The sequence below is a fragment of the Talpa europaea genome (assembly GCF_964194135.1).
Source record: "Talpa europaea genome assembly, chromosome: 11".
In the NCBI taxonomy this organism is placed as follows: domain Eukaryota; kingdom Metazoa; phylum Chordata; class Mammalia; order Eulipotyphla; family Talpidae; genus Talpa; species Talpa europaea.
Genome location: NC_140078.1, coordinates 255096 through 277341, shown reverse-complemented (window position 1 = coordinate 277341; position 22246 = coordinate 255096). Strand labels below are relative to the sequence as shown.

The 22246-nt window shown below is 68.0% G+C and overlaps 1 protein-coding gene across 1 annotated transcript; it reads right to left on the bottom strand.

Annotated features, from left to right (window-relative positions):
• Positions 1 to 302: 302 nt before the first annotated feature.
• On the bottom strand, positions 303 to 21829 carry DIDO1 (death inducer-obliterator 1; the record flags this gene model as incomplete). Its single annotated transcript, XM_084246586.1, has 14 exons — positions 303 to 3463; positions 7071 to 7266; positions 7443 to 7532; positions 7858 to 8011; positions 8261 to 8771; positions 9273 to 9405; positions 9548 to 9652; positions 9755 to 9871; positions 10448 to 10607; positions 10702 to 11161; positions 17853 to 18066; positions 18647 to 18859; positions 20442 to 20763; positions 21006 to 21829. 14 exons carry the CDS (start codon positions 21827 to 21829, stop codon positions 303 to 305), a joined length of 6660 nt encoding a protein of 2219 aa, XP_084102712.1.
• Positions 21830 to 22246: the final 417 nt, after the last annotated feature.

Genomic DNA, 22246 nt, shown 5'->3' with positions numbered 1-22246 from the left:
CTCCTGAAGGCCGCGCCACGGCCGCGCGCGGGAACCGAGCGGGACTCGGAGGCGTCTGCTTTCTCGACTGGAATTTGCGACCCACGCCCACGAGAGGGGAAAGCCCGCGCCAGCCCCGCGCCCCGCAGACGGCCCGGAACCCGGAGAAAGCAATATGCTTCTGTCGACACTTCCCATTTCAGTGACTTCAAATGGAAATACTGTTGTGTTTTCTGTTTTTAAAAAAGCGTGGCCACAAAGGTGTAAAATCCTGGTAGGAAACCGTCATACACGACATTTACAGAGTCGCCGCCCCGGCCCGCCTAGCTCGGGGCGGGGGCGGCGGCGGCGGCCCGGGGCGCCTCGGCCTTGGGCTCCCGGGCGCCCTCCTTGCTCTTGCTGCGGTCCTGGCGGTCGCGGCCCCGCTCGCGCTCCCGGGCCCGGCCCCGGTCCCCGTCCCGGTCCCGGTCCCTGCTGCGGGACCTGTCCCGGCCGCGCCTGCGGTCCCGGTCCCGCTCCCGGTTCCGGCTGTGCTCCCGGCTGCGCCCCCACTCGCGGTCCTTGTCGCGGCCGGCGCCCCGCTCCTTGCCCCGCTCCCACTCGCGGCCCGCGTCCTTCTCCCGGTGCCGGTCCCACTCGCGGCCCCGGTCCCAGTCCCGCTCCCGGCTCCAGGCCCGGCTGCGCTCCCGCTCCCAGGGCTTGCCGTGCTCCCGGTCGCGCCTGCGCTCCTCCAGGGCCCGGCCCGGCCGGCAGTCGGGCAGCGGGCCCTCGGGCTCCTCCGCCGGCTTCTCCTTGGGCGCCGCCTCGAAGCGCTCCCGCGGCCGCCCCTCGAAGGCCTGGCCCCGGTACTCGTGGCCCTGGCCCTCGCGGCACTCGGCTGCGGCCCACTGGGCGTCGGTCTCGGGCCCGGGCCCCGGCCCGGGGGCACCTGTGGGAGGGGCAGGGGCCGGGCCCCCCTCGTCCCAGCGGTCCTTGCGGTGCTGCGGGGGGTGGCTGGGCAGCTCCAGCAGGGGCCGAGGGCCCAGCTTCCCCGCCGGAGGGCCCTGGAAGTGGAAGCGTGGGGGTGCCGGCTCGCTGCCTTCGGGAAACGGAGCCGAGGCCCTGGGTCCCCCGAAGGGAAGGGGCGCGGGCGCCCTCTGATTCGCGAACCGCGGGGGCGAGTTGACCCTCTGCTCCTCGAACTGCTGAGGCTGCATCCCCCGGGGCCCCGGCATGAAGCTGGGTGCTTGGCCTCTGGGTCCTTCGAACTGATTGGGGTGGGGGCCCCGGGCAGTTTCAAATTGAGGGGGGTGTGGCCCCCGGGGGCCCACAAAGTGGCCAGGTGGGGGGCCCCGCTGACCTCCAAACTGAGCGGGAGGAGGCCCCCCCCGGGGCCCTTTAAACTGAGACAGCAGAGGCCGCCTCTGGCCTCCAAACTGGAAGGGGGTGGGCCCTCTGCTCCCCAGGAACTGGGCCGGCTCAGGCCCTTCAAACTGGCCAGGAGGCCCTGCCACCTCATTATAAGGGGGGTCCTGGAATTCCCGCTTGTCCCCGTGGGGGTCCTTGCGTTCCTCCAATGTGGGGGGTACTGCTCCTCTGGGGCCCCCCAGGTAGGAGGGGGCAGCGCCCCTAGGGTCTCCATAAGGAGATGGCCCGTGCTGCCCTGAGAACAGGGACGGGATGGGCCCCTTCTGGGCCCCAAACCTGGCCGGCAGGGGCCCCCTGGGCCCGTCGTTACTAGGAGTCACGCTGTCTTCTGGGAACGGAGGGGCCGGGCCCCTGGGTCCTGGGAAAGCGGGGCTGTGGAGCCCTGGCACCCCGAAGGGGCGTGGGGCTGGCTCTCGCGAGCCCTGCAGCTGGGGCAGAGGCCCTCCCCCCTTGGGCCCGGAGGGCAGGAACAGAGGGGGTCCCTCCCCGGGTCTGCCTCTGTCCCCTTCAGCGTCGGGGACGGGACCATCGCTTCTGTCGGCAAAATGAGGGTGTCGTGGACCGTCGTACGGGGAGGGGCCGAGTGCCCCCTCTTGCGCCGCTGGCCCAGGGCCAGGGAACGGGGGCCTCCCCCCGGGGCCATCCGGCTGCAGTGGGGGGCTGGGCTGGAAGGCCGTGCTGGGGGGCGTGGGCAGCAGCACCCTACGGGCGGGCCGAGCTGCCGCCTCCCCCGCCGGGGGGTGAGGGGGATCGCCAGGCAGCGGGGCGGGGGGGCTCTCCATGGGCACGCCCGCGGACCCGTCCTGCTGGGCGGGCGGCAGAGCCCCGTCGCCTGGCGCCCAGGGCGGGGGCCCCAGCTCCTGCTCGTCCTGGGCGGCCGCTCCGGGTGCCTCCCTGGCGGCAGCCTTGGGGCCAGCCTCGGCCTCGCTGCTCTCGGCCGCCAGGCGCCGGGCCTGCCGGGGGTCCCTGCTGGGTCTGGAGTCTCCGGCGGGTGGCCCGGGGGCGGGGAGCGCGGCAGGCCTGCCTGCGGCCGGCTGCTCTGGTGGGAAGAGCTCGGCCCTAGGCAGGGCCGGCCGGGGCGGCGGGGACATGAGCGCGTCTGACACGGAGAAGTGGGCCATGGAGGCGCCGGCGGCGGCCCTCTGCTGGCGGAGCGCCTCCTCCTGCTCCTCCAGCTGCCGCTGCTGCTCCTCGATCTGCTTGTTCAGCTCCTCCAGCATCTGCTGCTGCTCCACGAGCGAGGGGGCGGCGGGGCCCCCGCGCAGGTCGGCGCACATGCGGCCGGGCAGGTCGTCAATGGTCACCTTGGCCTCCTCCAGGATGGTCTCGTCCTCAGGGTCATAGGCCACCTCCTCGCGCTCCGCGGGCTCGGGCGCCGGGTCGGTGTCGGGGCGCCGCCCCCCATCGCCAAGCGGGACCCCAAAGGCTCGCTCGGGCCCGTACTCCTCCTCGGGGTCATAGGGCCGGTCGTCCTCCTCCTCCTCCAGAGCCTTGTCCTTCGAGAGCTGGCCGAACTGCTGGACGATGGGGTCGAGCAGGGGCGCTGCAGGCAGCCCGCCCTCGGCCTTGCCTTTGCCGTCGGGGTGGGAGGCCGGGGCCGAGTCCACAGGCTCCCTGGCGGAAGGGTCAAAGGCTTTCTTCTTCCCGAAGAGCGTCTGCAGGATGTGCTCCAGCGGGGAGGCCGTCTTGGGGGCAGCGGTGGTGGAGGACGCGGCCGCGGGGGCCGCAGGCGGCGTGGTGGGCGGTGCAGCGGCGCTGGAGGCACCGGGCTTGAGGGACGACAGGAACTTGAGCACCGACGAGGGGGCAGGCGTGGGTGGTTCTGGGAGAGGCGGCGGCGGGGGTGGGGACTGTGGGGGGGTGCTGCTGGCCGGTTCCCCAGGACCAAGCTGGTACTTGGGGCCCTTCTTGTCAGATGGCGGGGCGACTGGCGCTTTGGGGGTGTCTGCGTCCTCAGGCACCTGCGGCCGGGCCCGCTTCTCATCTGGCTTGTCCGGCTCTCCGGCGGCCGCGGGACGCTTGGTTTTCTGGCAGATCACCAGCCCCAGGATCAGGTTTGGACGTGGTGACTCAAGGCCTGAAAAACAAAACATTTGTGGCCACTTTAGAGGCGCCGGCCAGGCGTCCCGGGGGCGCGTCCCCAGGCAGGGGCGAAATCCTGCGGCAAGACAGAAGCGAGAGCCGGAAGGGTCCTGCGGGCCGCGAGCATGCCCAGCTGCCCACCTCGACGGGCTTCTTCTGGGGAGCAGCTGAGGCCAGAGCCAGGGTCCACGCGGCCCGTGACCCTGAGCAGAGGCGCAGCCGGGGGGCCCCTGGTGGCCCGCAGCTCAACCTGGAACGCGGTGAAGCCATGGCTTCCCTCGCTGCCCGCCAGGCAGACAGCCCCGGGCCTCCACCGGAGGCAGGAAGACAGCGGTGCCCGCAGGGTCAGAGGCCTGCCCCGCCCTGAGGCTGCGCAGCCGCCAGCTGCCACCGGGGGCGCCCGCGGAGAGGCGGCCGGCGGGAGCGGGAGGAGCGGGGCTGGCGTCCACACAGGCGGTCACTCCACCAGCCGTCCTGCCGGGACTGTCCGTTTCCAGCCCCATTCACGAGCCCAGAACTCCAGGGTGGGCCCGGCGCGCCCCTCCCAGAGCACAGAGGGCAGGCCGCCTCGGGCAGCCTCAGGCCGCCTAGGGCAGCCACACTATGGCTTCGGGGCGCCCGCCGTGCTGCCGAGACACACGGGTGGCCCTTTGCCGTTTCAGTCACTAAAAAGGAAAACAGGCCAAACTCCCCATTCCTTGGCGCCGCGCCCGGCTCTGAGGCGCGGTCCGAGGGACGGGGCGCCCGGCCTCCCCGAGGCCAGCGGGCGGCTGACAGGCAGAGGCCCGGCCCGGGAGGACAGTGGGTGGCATCGCCCTCCCGCGGTGCACCCCTGACACACCCTCACCCCGCCTCGTTGGACAGCATCCCCCCAGCCCTCAGCAGCAGCCGGGCGAGCCATCAATTCCCCCGAGTGTGAACTAAGGGCGGTTTGGCTCGGAAAAGCTCTGGCCTTCTGGGCCAGCGTCGGGCTGTCGGGGTGCCCAGAGCCAAGCAATGCTGCCCAGCGGGCAGAAGGCCAGGGTGGGGCAGGCCCCTGGTGAGGAAGCCCCACCCTGAAGACACCCTCCACGGCCTGGGCTCCCAGGCACCTCTGAGCAAACAGGCCGTCCTCAAGTTCACCGCGGGCGAGGCCACGCCAGCTGTGCGGTCACCTCTGCGTGGAGAACAAAGGCCAGCGATGCCGGCGCCCGCGCAGAGCCCCAGGGCCACGAGCACACAGCCACGTGGGTGCGCCCCAGACAGGCGGCACCCGAGGCAGGGCGCGTGTGCGGCTGCGGGAGGTCCAAAAAGTCAGCAGTGCCTGGGGCCCGGCGCCCGGGCCTTGGCCTTTGGGCAGCCCTGCTGGGCAGGCAGACACCTGAGCAGCAGGCACACAGCCAGGCCCCGACCAGGGCCGTCTGGGCCCCTGCAAGGGCACCCGGGAAGCGTGGCCTCAGACGTGCAGCGGCGGGGCGTGAGGCCGGGCAGAGAGCGGGGCCCACCGCAGCCAGGCAGCCAGGCACTGCTCTGGGCCGGCGGGAGGGCGCTGCAAGCAGGGAGCACCGGGCAGCAGGAGTGCATGTGCCGGCCTCCATCCAAGGCGAGGGGCCGTTTGGGACAGGGCGTGGGCGTGACGCCCTCACAGGTGGGGGCGCATGTGTTCACAGCCGTGCTGGGGTCGAAGGCGGCCTCTGGCTGCGTGGACGGGCCGAGTCTTCAGGGGCCCTGAGGGGGTGTGGGGACGCCAGGAACAGGGATCCACCAGAAAGGCGCTGACGGCTGAGGCAGGCCCAGAGGCAGGCAGGGCGGCAGCAGGGCGTGCAAGGCGTGCGGCCCTGCATGGTCTCGCGGGGAAGGAGCTGTGCCCTGGGCAGATGCCTCAAGGGACCGCTCAACCCTGAGGCCCACGACACAAAGCTGCTCTTGCCCCCACGCCCACTGGCCCCGCAGCGCCGACTCACTGCGAGAACCACACGTGTCCAGCCGGCCCTGCAAGCAGCCCCACCTGTGGGCCCGGCACAGTCGGCGAGAGCGGAGACACCGTCCTCTGTGGGGGGCGTGGCAGGCACCGGGAGCTACAGAGGGGTTCGGATTCAGACACGCCACGACCGGTTTGCAGGAATGCGTTTATTGATCTCGAAGCAGGAGGAAGGGCCCTCTGGCCTCGGCACGCGCCTCCTGGCCTGGGTCAGAGTCTGCATGCGGCTACCGCTCCCAGGCCACGGACATGCTCACCTGTCACGCGGGGGCCGCCCTGAAGCCAGGCCCCACTGACCTCGGGCGACGGCACCTTGCCAAAGCTCACTGGGCAGTGGGTACCGCACCTGCTGTCTGCAGGGCTGCCCAGGCGTGCTATACAAGGGCAGGCCCATGCCTGCCCTGCGCCCTCCCACGACACACAGGCACGCCGCACAGCAAGGCCGGGCGGGCGCCCACCGGGAGAGCAGGTGCTAGGCTGGGAAGGGCGTAAGCGTCGCACAAGCAGGCACAGTGGGGAGTTTAAAGGCACTGTGGCAGCAAGCTCGGGTCTAAGAAGCCCTTAGAGAAACCTGCAGAGCGGGAGCAGTGGCGCCCACCACAGCTCCGAGGCCCTGGCGGCTGCAGCCAGACGCTCACGCCGCCTGGTGCTGACAGTGGGGCCTCTGGGTGCCCGACTGGGAGGTACAGACCTTGGGGCTGCAGGCGGCAAGTGGCCCAATGGCCAGGCCCATCTCCGAAGCTCACCCCCACACTCCACCCTCATAAGGCATGACGCAGCCACCCCACCAGCACCTGTCGCACGCCCCAAAGGGAAGGGACTTCCGCTTTCTCAGAGAGGCCGGCTCCCCTGGCGTGAATTTCCAGAGACAAGAAACCGCCCTGCCCCATGGAGGATCGACCACATGCCCAGGGCCAGCCCAAGCTCTGGGCCAGGACTTCCCGGTCTGAGGGAGTGAGCTCTTCTGTGCTCTGCCCAGCACGCTGGCTGCCCCCCTCATGCTCCCCCAGGGGCTGGCCAGTGCCGTCCACTAGGCGCTCGCCCAAGGGACAGTGAGGGGCCCTCTGGAGGGCCTGCCATTACTGGGTCTCTGGCACCAAGACCCCTCAGGTCATGCTGTGAAAGGCGCCCCACAGCCCCGACACCACTCAGCCCTGCACGGCGCATCCCAAAGAGCAGGGAGAGGTGGGGCCCGGCCAGAGGGCCAGGGTGGCTGCTGCGCGTGCCAGCACCCACCGCCTCGGGGCAAGACAGCCTGCGAGGCCAGGGAGTGGCGCCCCAGGGAGAGCGAGCAGGACGCCTCGCCACTGCCCCCGGCCTTTCCACGGGCCAGCGCTGCAGGGAGGGGACGCCGCGTCTTCCTCAGCTGGAGACTAGGGGCCGTGGCCACGGCCCTTGCTCTGCGACAGGCGCACTCTCGGGCGGGACGGCAGCCCAGCCTCGCGGAGGCCAGGCTCGTGAGGCGTCCTTCTGCACCGAGCGCGTCTGAGACAGCTGACGCCGCCAGGACGGCCCCCTGAGCCGCCCGCTGGAAGCCATTCCACAGCGCATGGTGCCGCGCCGGGACGCCGCCCGGAGCCAGCCCCGAGACAGAGCCTCGCGTTCGGCCAGGAGGACGCTGCGCCGCCTCGCCCATGCTCACCTGGGCCCTCGAAGGGCAGGAGCTTGGAGGGGACGGGGTCCTTGGCGCTCAGCGGGATCAGGTAGAGGTCCTTCACGTGCCGGCTGTTGTTGGCCACCACGCCGAAGCGGCCGCGGCTGCTGAAGTAGGAGTAGAGGGAGATGTAGGCCACCTCCTCCTCCTCAGTGGCGGGGTGGAAGCGCACCAGGCTCAGCTCCTACGACACAGACAGGGCAGAGCGTTGGCCAGCGGGTCTGGCCTGGCTCCCAGGGCTGAGGGCGGGCAAGGGGCTCCGGCCGCACCCACCGCCCCCGGCCAGCACGCCCAGGTGCCCGCGTCCCCAGCAGGACGACAGATGCCACCTTCCATGGGGGCGGGCAGCCGAGCAGGTACCTTAGACACGGAAGACCTGAGCTTGCCAACATAGTCCCAGACGGTCCTCGGGGCGATCCTCCCGCCGATGTGGATGGTGTCGGGCAGGTCCTGAACACGGGCACGGGTCAGGAACGGGCCAGCTCCGGGCGGGCACAGGAGCGGACTCCAGGCCGGTGGCACTCAGCGCCGGCCCCCCGGGGGGGACTCGCCCGCCTGCCCCCACAGCACTGGCCCTGCACTACTCGCCACAAAGGCCGGAGCCGTGTCACAAGCCCCCAGAGCCCAGTGTCCCTGCAGTAAGGGCAGGACAGCGCCATGGGCCCCCCACAGGGGCGCCCGCACCCCCGGGACAGGGCCCTCCACCTGCCCTCGGGAAAGTCTGCGTCTGGGCCAAGCTCGGGCCCTGGGGAACCCACAGCCAGACCCTGCTGACCTCGCTGAGGTAGTCGAAGCTCCCGGACACGGGGTATGCCTTCGTCACGAACTTTGCCACACTCTGCATGTTGATGAAGCCCTTCCAGATGGTGCTGAGTCGAGACAGAAAGAGGGTCGTGTCCCCTTCGGGCGGGGACCGAGGCTCCGAGGCTCTGTGGAAAGCAGAGGGGGCCGGTCAGCCTCTCTGGTAAAAGCCCTCCAGCGTGGGGCGGCACGTCAGGGCCTGAGCCCGGTGAGCCGTGGGGGTTCGCTTCTTCAAATCAACCCATCATGATGAAGTGAACGTTCTGGCTCAGGAGGAAAAGCTGGCACCAAGAAAGTGGCCAGGAAGCCGAGCCCCAGGCCCCTACCCCAGGGGCAGGCCGCCTGACCCCCAGCCCCGTGGCTGCACGGGGACGCACCCGAGGCCTGGCGACGGGGGCACGGACAGCAGGTATCGAGGCTCGGGCGAGGACGATGGCTTGGCCAGGATGGACTTGGGCAGCGTCACAGAGGTCACGGGAGGCTTCATTGCGTCAGGTCGGGGCTCTACTGCGTGGGTGCCGTCTGGGCGGGCGGCGGAGGGAGCCGGGGCCGCGCACGTGCTGCCGGGGGCTGTCCTGGGGTCCCGGCCCGACACCGTGACGGTGGTGAGCACCCCAGCCCCGCAGGAGGCGCCTTCCGGGGTGGAGGACTCGGGGTCCCCCGGTGGACCAGGGAAGGCCTTCTTCTCCAGGAGTGGCCGGGGTGCACTGCTCCGATCGGGCTCGGGGGCGCTCTCGGCTGTGGTCTCCGGCGGTGCGTCGTCTGCAGGGCTGAGCCCAGGCTCCGGGGTGTGGCCCTCCCGCTTGGGCCTCGAGTCCTCCCTCCTGGCAGGCATGGAGAGCTTCTGCTTCTTGGGAGCTGGCTCGTCTTCCGAGGAGGGCAGCTGGCCTAAGACACAGGAATGGCATGGTAAGGGAGCAACACTGGGCAGGGCATGGCTGACACACGCTCCGCCACAGGCCGGGGACTGGCCACAGGACCCACTTCAGCCTCAGCCTGTGAACGCCTTATCGAAGAGCGGCCCGTGTCCCTGCCGCGGCCACACTCGACCCGGGGCCGGGGCCCCGCTCGGGCGCCAGGGTTCACAGCTGTGGCCGCTGCTCCGTCCCGAGTAGGGGCCCATGTGCAGCGGCCGAGGAGAAGCGGGGCAGCCAGAAGACACACCGGTTGGGGTGGCCACGCACAGGCGGCCGAGAAAGGCCTCCCTGGGGGCGGGCCCCTTGTCTTTACTTTCTCATCTTCCAAACAACAACGGCTCCAGGCCCGGCCTCTTCCCAACGCAGCTGCGCTAGGTGGGCACGGCCGCCAGGACAAGGCCGCGGCACAGCCCCAGTGTGCGGCCAGGCCCGCTGCCAGGGGAGGGAGGACGCGCACGCCGGCCACGCTCACCGGTGCAGATTTTGCAGTTCAGGTCGAACAGATGCGCCCGGTGCTGGCCTGTGGTGTCCGTCAGCATGCTGCTGAAGACGTCCAGGGCGGGCGCCGCGCTCTTCTCGGGGGCTGCCCGGGCGGACTCCTGCTCCTGGCCAGGGACACAAACGCCAGCCGGTCACATGGCGCCATCCGCCCGCCAGGCAGTCACAGCCCAGAACCCCATTGTGGCGAGCGCCCACCCGCAGGGCCGCCCGTCTGGCTGGGTGGCCACGGCCGGGCCCCAGGCTTACGTCGGAGTCTGACACAGGCGGCGAGTCCTCCATGTCGGGGAGGGGCTCCGGCTTGGCGGCCGTCTTCCTGCTCTCCCCGCGCGGCCGGGCTCGGGGCTCTGCCACCTACGGGAGAAGGCATGCCCGTGTCAGCCCCGCTCTCCAGGGGAGCCACCCCCAGAACAGGGGCGTTGGGGGCCCCAACAGCGCCGCCCCACCCGCACTCACGGATCTCACGGGTCTCTCTTTCCACATGGACAGCTCCTTGGACACCAGCTCTTCTGGCTTCATCCTCACGAGTTTGGCCAAGGAGATCTCTTCGCGCAGGACGCGATGGAAGAGGCCCTGGGGATGAGCACCTTGTCACCACTCCACCCGGGGTCTGCCCTCAGGCGCTGCACGGGCTCCCCAGACAGGGCTGGGGACGCGGTGCCTGGGGCATGCTGGGCGGGGGGTGCTGCCCAGCTCCCCCAGATGCCCCTGCGGGACAGCAGAGACCAGAGCTGGGCTTCCAGGCCAGGTGGCTAAAGAGGCCACCCCCGAGGAGACGAGACCCACTCTGGATGGCGCGTGGCGGGGACAGAGGCAGGACGCCGGCGCGGGGACGGTCATCATGCACCACCCAGCTTGAGGGCAACGGGCGCAGGACATGGAAGCCAGGCCGGCAGGTCCCGGCCCTTCTCCAGCGCGCCTTTCCCATCCACCACCAGCCGCCCCGAGGCCGCGCCCCCTCCCCAAGGTCCCCGTCAGGAAGCCAAGGGCGCCGCGTGCAGGCCCACTGGCCGTGCAGGGAGTCGGTCCCCAGGCCCGCTCAGAAGGGGTCACCTGGTGAAGTGGGGTGGACGCCAGGGCCAGGGAGAGGCTCCTGGCGAGGTGCAGCGGGGAGGGTGTGGGGCGCCCAGGGCTGGGCGGAGCGCACACCTGGTTCTTTGGGTCCTTGAGGTTGAACATGATGCTGCGGTACTTGCTCTTGTAGCGGGTGTCGGTGCCGCGGAACAGGCTGAACAGCTCCTTCTCGATGTGCAGCGCGACCTTGCCCACCTCCGCCTCCGTCATGGCCAGGTCATCGCTGTCGCTGACCCTGGGGGGACACGCCACGTCAGGGTCCCTCACCCCGACCCGGGCCCCGGGCAAGCCTGCCCTGTTAATGGACACGCTCAGGACAAAGAGCCCACCTTTTCCACAAAATCTCCTTCAGGGAGCGCCTGATATTTTGCCGAATTTGCGAATTTGGCTGTGAGGGGGCTGGGCCCGAGCCCCCCAGGCGTCCAGGAGCTGGAGACGCCAAGGGCGTGGTGGCGGCCCCGGACTTCCGTGCGGCCCCCACCACAGCAGCAGAAGCAGGCAACTTCCGGGGAGCAGACGCGGTGGCCCCCGGAGCCAGCCCCGCCGGCCTGGCCCCGCCGGCCCCTCCCGACAGCCATGGCCTCTTGGGGATGGCGCCCGTGAACCCAGACGGCGATTTCTTTAAGGATGGTTTGGCTGTAGCCACGCTGGTGAGAGGCGTCTTCTTTGGGAGGAGATTTCTGGGTGAAGCTTGCTTCCCGCCCGCCGAGGATCCTGGAGGGGCCAATTTCTTGGGCACCGCTGCTGCGACGGCTGAGGTCTCCTCCGCTCGCCTGTCGTCCTTTGTGGCTGCAAAGGAAACCCACAGACTGCATGAGCGTGGCTCCAGCATGCGGACACGCACCGCGGGCCTGCGGCAGCCCCCAGGTCCTGCCCGGGCGCAGACCAGAGGGAAGGACACTGGGACCAGCTCCCGAGGCCTCACCTACATCGTCAGTGAAAGTTAACCGAAGCTGAGGCTCCCTCTTTATTGTCTTTTTTAAAGATTTATTTATTTATTTATACAAGAATCGGTACAGGCCAGATGCTCGGGAGGGTGAGGATTCACCAGAGACAGAGCGAGGAACAGAACAGGCAGATGGACTGAAATACACTGCTGAGGGGAGCCGCGGATGAGACAGGAGAGGTCTGCCGCGCCACGTGGGACCCTCGCCGGCTGGCCGGGATCGAACCAGCGCTACAGAGGTTGTGGACAGCTCCACAGCGCTGTGCTCAACCGCCTGCACCACCAGGGGAGGCCCAAGGGGTGAGTCTCAGCGCTGTAGAGCGATCAGCAGCCACTGCAGCCTGCATCCATCCCGGGCCAGGGAGCTGACCCAAAGGGCACGGCAGACCTCTCCCGTCTCCCCGCTGCCCCCTCAGTTGTGTATTTCAGTGGATCCTCCTGTTCTGCTTCCCACCGTCTCTGGGAAGTCTTCTCAACCCCTCCCCACACCTCTGGCCTACACCCCAGTTCTTGTATGCATACATACATAAAAGTGAATCTTAAAAAAAAAAAGTATTTCTCACGCACAAGCTTGCGGCTCTGCTCAGGGCGGGGAGAGAGTCCTCTTGGCGCGGGTCGCGTGTGCACCAAAGGCCGGCTGGAGGCCTGGCCTCCGGAAGGCCTGGCGACTGCCTCGGATAGGGGTCGGCAGAGCACATGCCGCCAGGGCCACCAACGGGAATCCCAACTGGGGAGGGTGCCCACCTTGGTGGGAAACGCACGACGGCAATTATGTGGGGCCAGCGCGTGGAGGCCTTCACTGACGCCGCGCTGCTCCGACAGGGGCTCTGGTCACGCCGCAGCCTATGGGACCAGAGCCCCTCGACCTGCTCAGACCTTCACGCAGCAGCTCGCTCTGTGGCTGAATCTAACTATGTCTTGGAGCAAGGACTGAGGCCCCAGGGGTGCCCTCAGAGCAGCTGCGGTGCAGGACGGGGGCCGTGGCACGCCCGTGGGTGGCCGTCTAGGGAGGTGGCTGTGCCGGCACAGAGACCCTCACTTTCCCCCAAGGCTTAAAACACCAAGCACCAGCAACCATAACCCTCCAGTCTCCTGCGAAGTGGGGGGCCTGCGGCCAGGTTCTGCAGGGCCCTAACAGCAGCCGTGCCCCAGGGCCCCAGCACGTGTGCAGGGCCCATGTTCCTGTGTGCGTGCACATGTCACTGAGCTTTACAAGATCCACAGCAGCAACAGGATGCGAGACAGGGCTGTGTGGGGCTCGGCCGTCTGCACAAATGGAGACTCGAAACCCTGACAGTGGAAACCAGGGCCTGAAGGGTAACCCCCCCCCCCCCGCTCCTGCGCAGATGCTTCGACTGAGGCCGCGACGCCTGTCCATGCCGACGTACCTTTACCCTCAGATTTGGCCTGCAAGGCCCGTGGCCTCTAGCTCCAGGTACTGCTAGTGTTCAGCCTCCACCAAATTTCCAGACACCCCTCTCCTGGGGCAAGGACGGAGGGCGGGGCTGAGCTCACGCCTGAAGCCCCGCGGCACCGGGCAGAATGGTAGGCGCCGGCGGGGGCTGACCTCGGGCAGGAAAAGCAAGCGGCCGGGGCTGACCTTGGCCTGCTCACTGCCGACAAGCTCGTCTTTGCTGAGGGTCTAGTGGTGTCCTTTTGTAACTTTAAAAGCCGGCCTAGATGCCCCCAGAAACCCCGACAACGCAACCGACTCCAGACAGGCAGGAGGCAGTGCGAGGACCCCGACTGGCCTAGCGGCCCCACCCCAGGCTCCAGACTGCAGGCTCCGCGCTGCCTTTAGGGCGTTCGCTCCAGGTCTGCGCCCATGACCCCCAGCAACATCCAAGCCCGCTCCCCACGCAGGGGGGCCCAGCTGGGCCTAACAGCAGGGCACGCCATAGGCCTCAACCCTGGGCCCAACAGGCACGGGTGACTTCCCTGAGCCTCTGGCCTTTCCACAATGAATTGCTTGTCTTTAAAGTCAACTTTCTTCACCCATCCCAGCTGAACCCACAAGTGGGAAAATGAGCCAGATAAACCTGTGGCAAACCCTGAGGGCGGGGGCTCTGGCATCGCACGGGCACACCCTTGTGTGTCTCACGCAGCAGCAGCTAAGATGCAGACACTAGTCGGAATTCAGTCCGTCTGGTCCCGACTGGAACTACGTGAGCTGCCGCCACCACCCACTAGTGCCAGGTATCCCGTGGGGGAGAAACCCAGCGCTGCCAGGAGAACTGCGTCCAGCTGCAAGACCACGCAAACCCACTTGTGCTGTACGAAGTCATGAATAAAACGGCAGGACAAGGCATCTTGGTGACCAGCCACAAGAGCCTGTGCTAGAGCAGTGTGGCACGGCCCTTGGGGGCTCCAGGGGCCCAGTGCTCTGTGCAGGGGAGGGGGCACTAGATTGGTACCAGAGCAGAGGGCGCTGCCGCCCCACGTTCCATGCCTGTGGTGGTCCTGGAGGGCCCAAGGCCAGGCCTGGGAGAGGGCCCTGGCTGCCGTCCAGTGCGGGCTCCTTGGGCAGCCACGTGCTGGGCCAGCCGGGGGAGCCCGTGCGCTCGGAGGACGAGCTGCCGCGGAGGGGCTCACATACGCGCCTGCCTGTCAGCAACGGGAGTGAGCTGCTGGGTTGATGCCAGCAGAGCACACGCAGGCCGCGTAGGGGGCAGAAGCAGCAGACCTGGGCCTGGCAGGCGAGGCTGGGGGCGCTGCAGCCCGTGGCCACTGGGTGGCACTGGCGGGCCTCACATACAACGTGTGGACACAGGGCGCCACAGGGACTGCGGCCGCCTCCTGGGTGGAGGCCCTGCAGGCCGAGGTGACAGCAGGAGCCGGTTGCCCAGCCCCCGCTGCCTGCAGCTGCAGAGGCAGCTCAGGACGGCACGCGGTCCCCTAGCTGTGTCTCCCTGGCACCCGCCCCTTCACCCTGGGCAGCCCAAACATGAGGCTGCAGTGGCCACTGTGGGGCACCAGTGCCCCCATCCCCCTCCGCGGGGTGAAGTTCCCCAGTGCCTGGACCAGAGGGGCTCGCGGGCAGCATGGCCCCTCCCCATGACCACCAGGTCTGCCCTAGCGTACAGGCAGCAGCAACCATCTTGCTCCCGTGCCCTGGCTGACACGCGCTGAGGTGGATTGTTCTTCTAGAAGCACACGCAAGAACTGACTTGCTTTTACCTCCAAGATGTGATTCCAGACACCGCGGGCGCTACAGCCTGGAGGCTCCCCACCAGGGCATGGTAGCTGGGGCTGCGGGTGCTCCCCAGCGGGCGCTGTTCCTCCTGGCGTCCGGTCCAAGCGGCTTTCATCCCACCAGGGGACTGTACCCTTGCGCTGGGCGCCGCCTGCACCTTGACATGCGTACACGGCTCAAGGTAAAGCAACGCCCGGCTGGGCTGGCTGCCTATGGACTGGCCGGTGTGCTTCGTCGGCCACCGGAATGGAAGGCGGTCGAGGCCCGAGGGGCCCCGGGGCCAGGCGCCCAGCCACAGCTCCGAGCGACAACGCAAGTACAGGCCCAGGTGGGAGGCCCGTCTACTCTCCCCTGGGAGGACTGAGCCCCCAGGGTCTGCCTCAGCACAAACCCCGCTGGTGGCAGTGAGTGGCCTGGCCACGGCTACATGGTCACCTCCAGGCCCTTGCTGAACCCACTGGGCCTCGGCCTCAAAGCTGCCCCAACCTTCATTAAGTGAAAGTGGCAAATGTGCTCGTCACACTTCTACTCTTAATTTCCAGGAGCTACGGCTGGAACTGCACAGGGCATGGACACACAAGCCCGAGCTAGACGCTCTGCGGAGGGCGCCACTATGCCAGGTGGGGGGTGACGGCACCTTCCACTGCCCAGGAAGGACCCAGTTCTACAAGGCCCCAGGACACCCCTGGCCACTTCTGAGGCTGGGTCCTTCCAGGAGGGCCTGGAGGTCAGTGTGTGGCAGCACACGCTTCCCTGCATGAGGTCTGTGTGCATGTGAAGCCGCCTAGCCTGGCCTCAGCTGGTGGCTGTTATTCGTGGAAAGTGCACTCTGGGGCACTAGCGTGTCGCTGACAGGAGAGAAACCCCACACAGAGGCCTGACAAGGCCCGTGTCCTTCCCTCAGCAACAACCTGGGCACCCCTGAGGCGACTGGTGTCAGCGCCATCTCGAGCGGCTCCCTGATGGCCAAGGGCAGGCCTCAACCTTGGGCCCACTCCTGGGGCTGCTAGCCCAGGACCATGCGCTCCACCCAGGCCGGGGCCTCAGCCCAGGGACAGGCCTGCCAGCACCCAAGCTACCCGCGGGCTCAGGGTCTGCTCCACCCTCAGGCCACATGGAGCTGCATTAGTGCCTCCCCAGTGTCTGAGGTTGCCCTATGAGCCTGTCAGGGGCCCATGTCCTAGACCCGCCTGCACCCCTCCTTGGGCATTGCAGCCGCGGCGGGCACCGAGCAGCGATGAACACCGTAAAGGATGACTGTAGGACCCCAGAGTTAACAGCATGATCCTGGGGGGAGAGAAAAGCCTACCCCTTCTCTGAGTGGACGTGGGTAGAGAGCCCCAGGAGCAGCATGGAGCGCACCTCAGAGACCCGCTGTGCACCACCCACCCCTGCCAAAGGGACCCAGCCCCCACCCTATGCCCCCAGCCCTGCCATCTCTAGGGAAAAGGACCTTTCTGGGACAACAAAAAATTGGGCAGCAGCTGCTAGTCCAAAGCAAGGCCCCTCCTGTGCGCTGTGCCGTGGTCTCCTGCAGCCCCCCGGCTGGGCAGGCCTGCCCTGGAGAGTGACAAGTGTCCTTGGTCCCAAATTTGCCACCTCAAATCGCACGCAGCAGCTTCAGGGAGGAGCTGATGAGGGGAAGGGGTTGTCTGCAGCCCATGGGATGGGCAGGGGTGCGCCAAGGTTCTCCTGGGGGTGCCGGTCCTGCTCAGTGTGTGCGGTGCCTGCCCACCCCTGCCCAGCGCAGTCGCTGCCTTGAGTGCAAGGAATGGTGTGGGGGGCAGGGATGTCTGCCTCCATAGTGAGGGTCAGAGGCCCCCCAGGGAGCCGACACAGGCCTCCGCAGCCCCCCGCCCCCCAGGGAGACAGGGCTGGACTTCCAGAGGCAAGCACCCACCCTTCCCATCTGCCCAGGTTCCTCCTGCCCCCGCTGGGCCCCGCGCCTCCTAGCGCGCCACCCACGAGTCTGTGGCAGCCGGGGGTCTGGTCCACACAGAGGCAAGTGGGGCTGAGCTCGACCCGCCGTTACCTGGACTGTGGCTGGGCCGCGTCCCCTCGTCTGCGCGCCCACAGCGAGCTCGGGGCACACCGGCACCGTGGTCCGAGGCAGCACCCCGCCCGCGCGCAGCAGGCCAGGCTTATGTTTAAGTGTGTCATTTGTGCTCGGTCACCGTGCAGAGGGGCTGGGCTGGCGGAGGCGAGGCGTGTTGCGGGGGGCTAACCCTACCGCGTGCCGAGCCCCCGCACGGCGGTCATGACTGTGTTTAACACCTCACTCCTAGAAGTACAAAAACAAAGCCCCCCCCGCCCCCAGCTCCCCTGCCATTCGCGCGAGACTCCATTTCTGAGGTCTTGACCTTGTCCACTTAGTCGCTCGAGGACAGCGTGGTGTCCGGCGCTGATGTCGCCAGGTCCAGCGCCCTGCAGGAGCGCCTCCCCAGGCAAGGCCGTAGTGGGGCGGGGAGGGGGGGGGACAGCAGCACCTCCCAGCCTTGGCACGCGGGCCCGCCTAGTCACTTGTGCTTTTTAAAAAGGCACAAACGGTACAGAGCGCGTAACGCTGAGTAGGAAGCCATCTTAGCAGAATGAGAGTGTCCCACAGGTCAATTTAAATTTATGTAATTTAATCTCGGAAAGTTAGGCTGAGAAACAAGGAGACAAACCCAAGCCGCAGGCCCGCTCTAGAACATCACACGATCTACGGGAAATAGCTCAAGCCTGCTCGTGGCCACTTGGGCAGGGCTGGGCTCACAGCCCCACACTTGGGGGAGCCACAAGGCCCCTCTCCTGGCAGCTGCCCGTGGTCAGGGCACGCCTGGGAAGCCTGCGCCCATGCCCACTTACCTTCGCCCCGGGGAGCGGAGGGAAAGTGTGTGTGTGTGTGTGTGTGTGTGTGTGCGCGCGCGCGTGGGCGCAGCATGTGAACTGAACTGAAACTATCCTGTCCCACCAAATGTAGCTGGGCCGCGGGGGCCTGACTAAGGTGCGTGTTGGAGGAGGCCCGCCACACTCGACAGAGCAGATGCATGTGCTGGGGCAGGCTGTGGGGACGCTCCTGCCACGGGGCTGGCTCCAGGCCGCACGGCCCCTGGGGAGGCAGGCGAGGAGCCGGGCCGCGGGCCTGCTCGGTCTGCTGGCAGGAATCCGAATACTTACCGCAGCCTGGTAACAAAAACAGGTTAGAGAGACCCAGGGCCAGGGACGAGCCAGCAGAAGCCGGGCACGGCCTCAGGGCACAGGCAGCAGTGGCGGCAGATGGGGCTTGGGCATGTGCTGGACGGGCCGAGTGGCCGGCCGCGGTGGGAGGGGTCTGGGAGGGCGCCCTGGGAGATACATACATGCGCACACCAGGGCCGGCCAGAGGGCGGGGGTCCTTTCTGGCTTGACAGCGTTGTAGTTGTGGTCGCTTGCCCAGGACGGGGTGCTGCTTTCGCAGGGGGCCTCCTTCACAAGGCCCTCGTTCCTTGGGAGAGCCACCACCGCCTTCTTCATGGCATTTTCTTTCCTGTCTGGAGCTGGTCTCTTGTGCACAGAAGAAACTTTAACACCTGCCTAGAAAAGCAGCAAAACCCCAAAGGTCAGGGTCGGAAGAACGTCTCTACTCGTTTCACTTTACAACGAAGAACATTTCGAGCCCCCGCCTCCTGAGCTGGGGTGCTGCCGGGCGCACCTGGGGACCCCAGCACCCTGATGCCATAGTTACGTGGCACCCACCCCCACCATCTGAGCGACACTAGACTGCAGACCCAGAACCACCCGCCACTGCTGAGGCACGGGGCAGCCAGTGCAGCCGAGGCCTGAGCACAGCCCAGGGTCCCGGGCAGGTGGGTGCACCGTGCTCCCGCAAGGGCTGGGGGCCGGCACCGCTCGCTGAGTGCAGCAGCAGCAACAGCGCTAACTCACAACCACTGGCCACGCAGGCTAAGACCACACTTGAAACAGTGGCTCCACGGCCCCAGCCATGGACACGGCCGCAGTCAGCGCGACGGGGAAGTCGATGAGCAGCGGCCGCCCGCCTCCACCGTTCCCCTTCTCACATCACGAGTGTCTCCCACCGGGGATGGCATGGGGCCCCCAGCCATGCTGGGGGGGCATCCACCCGGCGTCCCTACCGGTCCCACCAGACACGCACCTGGACGCTGCACTTGAGGAGACTCGGCTTTTCCGGCTTCGCCTTGCTCTTCTCCTTCTGTTTTGGCTTCTGGTCTCTACCCGAGCTCAAGGAGCGCATGGTGGCCGCGGCGTGCTTCAGGATGCAGTCGCTGCTGCAGTACACGGAGTCAGGCTGTGCCGCGCTCGAGCACCCAGGCCCGATGCACCGAGCGGTGCCAGGAGCCTCGACAGCCTGTGGAGAGACACGTGGCTTCGGACCACGACTCGCCGGGTTCAGCGAGGAGGCCCTCTGCGAGCCGCCTCCTGTAGCTTCAAGTCCCCCGCTTTCAAGCGGAGATGGAGCCAAGTACGTGACCACGAGCGAGATGGACCTCTACCCCTCCCGCCCCTCTGCTCCTCTGGGGCAGGGCTCCAGGGCTGCCTGGTGCGCCCCCATGCTCTGTGGACCCGATGGGCTGTCGGCCACGCTCGGGTCCATGACCGGCACATGTGCCACAATTCAGGCCCAAGGGATCCTGAATCCATCAAAAAGACCTGGCTTCGTCCGGTGGGCCCAGACCTTCCAGAGAGGAGACCCCGCTGCTGGTTTTAAAGCAGCAAATGGCCCGGGGACAAGGGCTGCCCACGGCCCGCCTTGAGCAGTGTGCCAGAGAAGACCCCGGGCATCTGCTTTTGGAGAATTGATGAATGGCGTTGAGAGCGCCACACGGGGCCAGGACACCCTTCTGGGCAGACCCTGCAGAGAGGCCAGGCCAAACCCCAGCTCCGCTGCCCCAACACTGCCCCCAGATGACAGCTGCCTGCCCGCCGCAGGGGAGGCCAGCACACCGCAGCGCCAACCACGGCTGCTTCTATCCACGACGGCCAAGGTGTGACCCGCCGCTCGGACTGCCATGGAGCGCATTCCTCAGACGCGCTCAAGCAACGTCTCTTTTCCCAGGTCTCTGCGGCCGTTATCTTCCTGCCCGTGAAACCGAGCTGCGCTCAGAATCCAAGATTAAGCCTGCACGGTGTCACACGTGAGCACGAAAGCATGGGACGAAGTGGCCAGTCCCGCCTGCTCCCACAAGTCCTTTACGGCCAGTGGGATGGGATAGTGGCCCGGCTGCACTCCCACCCGCAGTGGCCTACGCCAGGGTAGGCCCCGCCCCTGCAGTGGGGCTCCCACAGGCCTGAAGAAGGCGCTGACCAGGGCCCCAAGGGCACAGACGAGTGCGGGCCGAGGACACGACTGGGCAGGAGCCACTGGGGCCCAGAGGACGTGAGAGTGGCAGCCAGAGGCCTCAGGTGCTGGGGTGCCCCTGGGGAACTCCTCTCGCCCCCTCCTCAGTCCGCAGCACACCTGGGTCTCCCATAAGGCAGTCCCAGAACACTAGGGCTTGGGCTGCGTTGGGCCACGGTGCAGGTCCCAGGCCACCCTTGAACCACTGGACTCCCCTGCCAGGGCCCCACCCAGGCTCTGCAGGTTCAAGACACGCGACGCAGGCGCTGACGGGAACATGTCTGCAAATGGGTGACGTCAACCTATAGTGCGAGGGCACCCGAGATCCTCCTGGTAGCAGCTGCTCTGACTATCCTGGGGCGCGCAGACACAGGCCCAAGACCCACAGGCACCGCCCTCTGTGCAGAGACTGACTGACTACAGGGGCTCGAGTCGGCCGCAACAGCCTAGGAGGCAGGTTCGGGTCCTGCAGGTGCCGGACCAACACGTCCACGGCCAGCACAGCCCACAGCACACAGGCCCAGGTGGCAGTGCCCCCTTCGCAGGCGGGCGCTGATGTCCGAGCCCAGAGCCCCCGGGGACAAGCACTTACAGGCTGGAAGATCTTGAGCTTCTTCTTGCCACTGGGATTTGCAGCTTTCTCGATCCTGCCCTTTATGCCCTGGTCTTCGCCAGACTTCTGCTCCACGGTCCCCATGCTCGTGACGTCGCTGCCATCGGCAGCCGTGGGCCCGGCCCTGGGCCCCTGCGGGTCTGCACCCTCGGGGTCCGCCTCATCCTGCGCCTGCAGGATGGTGCAGTTCGGGCAAATGTAGTCCTCCCCGTTCCTCTCCAGGAGTCGGCCTCGGGCCTCGGAGATACCCACGCAGTCGCCGTGAAACCATTCTTCACAGCGATCGCAGCAGATCATGAACCTGCAATCACACCACGCGTTTCCAGGAACAGAAGACCGCATCAGCCCGGTGCCACCTTCGTGGGAAGACGCGGGAGGGGGCCCAAGCCAGCCCGCGCCCTCCGCAGGGTGAGCGCCCCACCCTTCCCCACCATCCCGTGGCAGGCCCCCGCGCGCGCCAGAAAGCAGCCAGGCCGTGGCCCTCCACGGGACCTGCCTCCTCTGCATAGGCTGCCCCGCGCCGGCGGATGCCCGCGCACCCACCTGTTGTTGTGAGGCTGCCGGCAGATGCAGTACAGGGCGCCGGGGTCGGAGGCCTCGCACTCCGGCTTGGGCCTGCTGGCCTCTCCGTCCTTCGGCCCTGGGCTCGCCTGCCCGTCCGCTGGGCTCTCCCCGCCCTCCTGGGCCGCCTGGGCCCCGGGCCCCTGATCAGCCTCGGGCTCCGGCTGGTCGGGCGCCGAGTTCTCCGCGGGCCGCCCGGCCTCGCCGCCCTCGGCTTCCGGCGGATCCTCCTCGCGCCGCCGCCTCCGCAGGCGGTTCTGGACACCGCCCTTCGGGGGCCTCTCAGAGGGCTCCTGCCCTCGCTTGCTCCGCAGGCGGTTCTGAAGCTCCTTCAGCGTCAGCCCGTCGCTGTCGCTGTCTGAGGAGTCCTCCTCGCCGCCGCCCGCCTTGGCTGCCGCGGACTCTGGGGAGGCCTTGGCCCCCCGAGGCGCCGGCGGGAGCCCGCTCTTCAACTCGCCCGCGCTCTCCACGCTGCCCTCCGAGGCGGTCTCCGCGTCGGTGACCGGACAGGACGTGGGCTCGCCGGAGTCCTCGGGGGACACAGCCGCGCTCTTCCGGCCGCGGCGGCGCACGGTGGTCAGGAACTCCTCCACGCGCTCCGTGCGCTTGGGCTGCCGCCCGCTGCGCCGCAGGGACAGGCTCTGCTGCGGGGGCTGCTGCTCCAGCGCCTCCAGCTCGGCATCCGCGGCCCCCTCGCGCTTGGCAATGGTGGTCCTGCGGAAGCCCCACGTCTTCCGGAACTCCTTGCTCGTGGGCTTGACGGCCCTGGGCGTCTCCTCAGCGCTCGGGTCACCCTGGTCGTCCATACCTGCGGGCGAGGACGGGGACCGTGACCACCCAGACCCAAGCCGTCCTGGGGAAGGGCGAGGATGCCCCGGCGGGGGTGCCCCCACCAATGCCAGGGTGAGCAGCTCTCCCCACGACAGAGGGCTGTCCCTCAAACCACAGTCTGACCAGCTTCGGGAGCGTGGTGGGCAGCGGTCGGGAGGCCAGAGCAACACTGTGCGGGAGCAGCCACGCGGGGCCTGCCTGGCCTCCCATGGCGCCGCCTGCGGAGAGGTGGCGGGTGCGGCGAAATCACCGAGGCCGAGAGGCGGCCTAGGAGCGCTGGCGACTCAGCAGCATTAACGGGCATCTCTGCTCGCTCCCTGACGGGCGATGCGGTGTCTCGGACCTGACACCTTTAAACGGATCAAGAGGGCCTCCCTGGGGGCGAGTCTCAG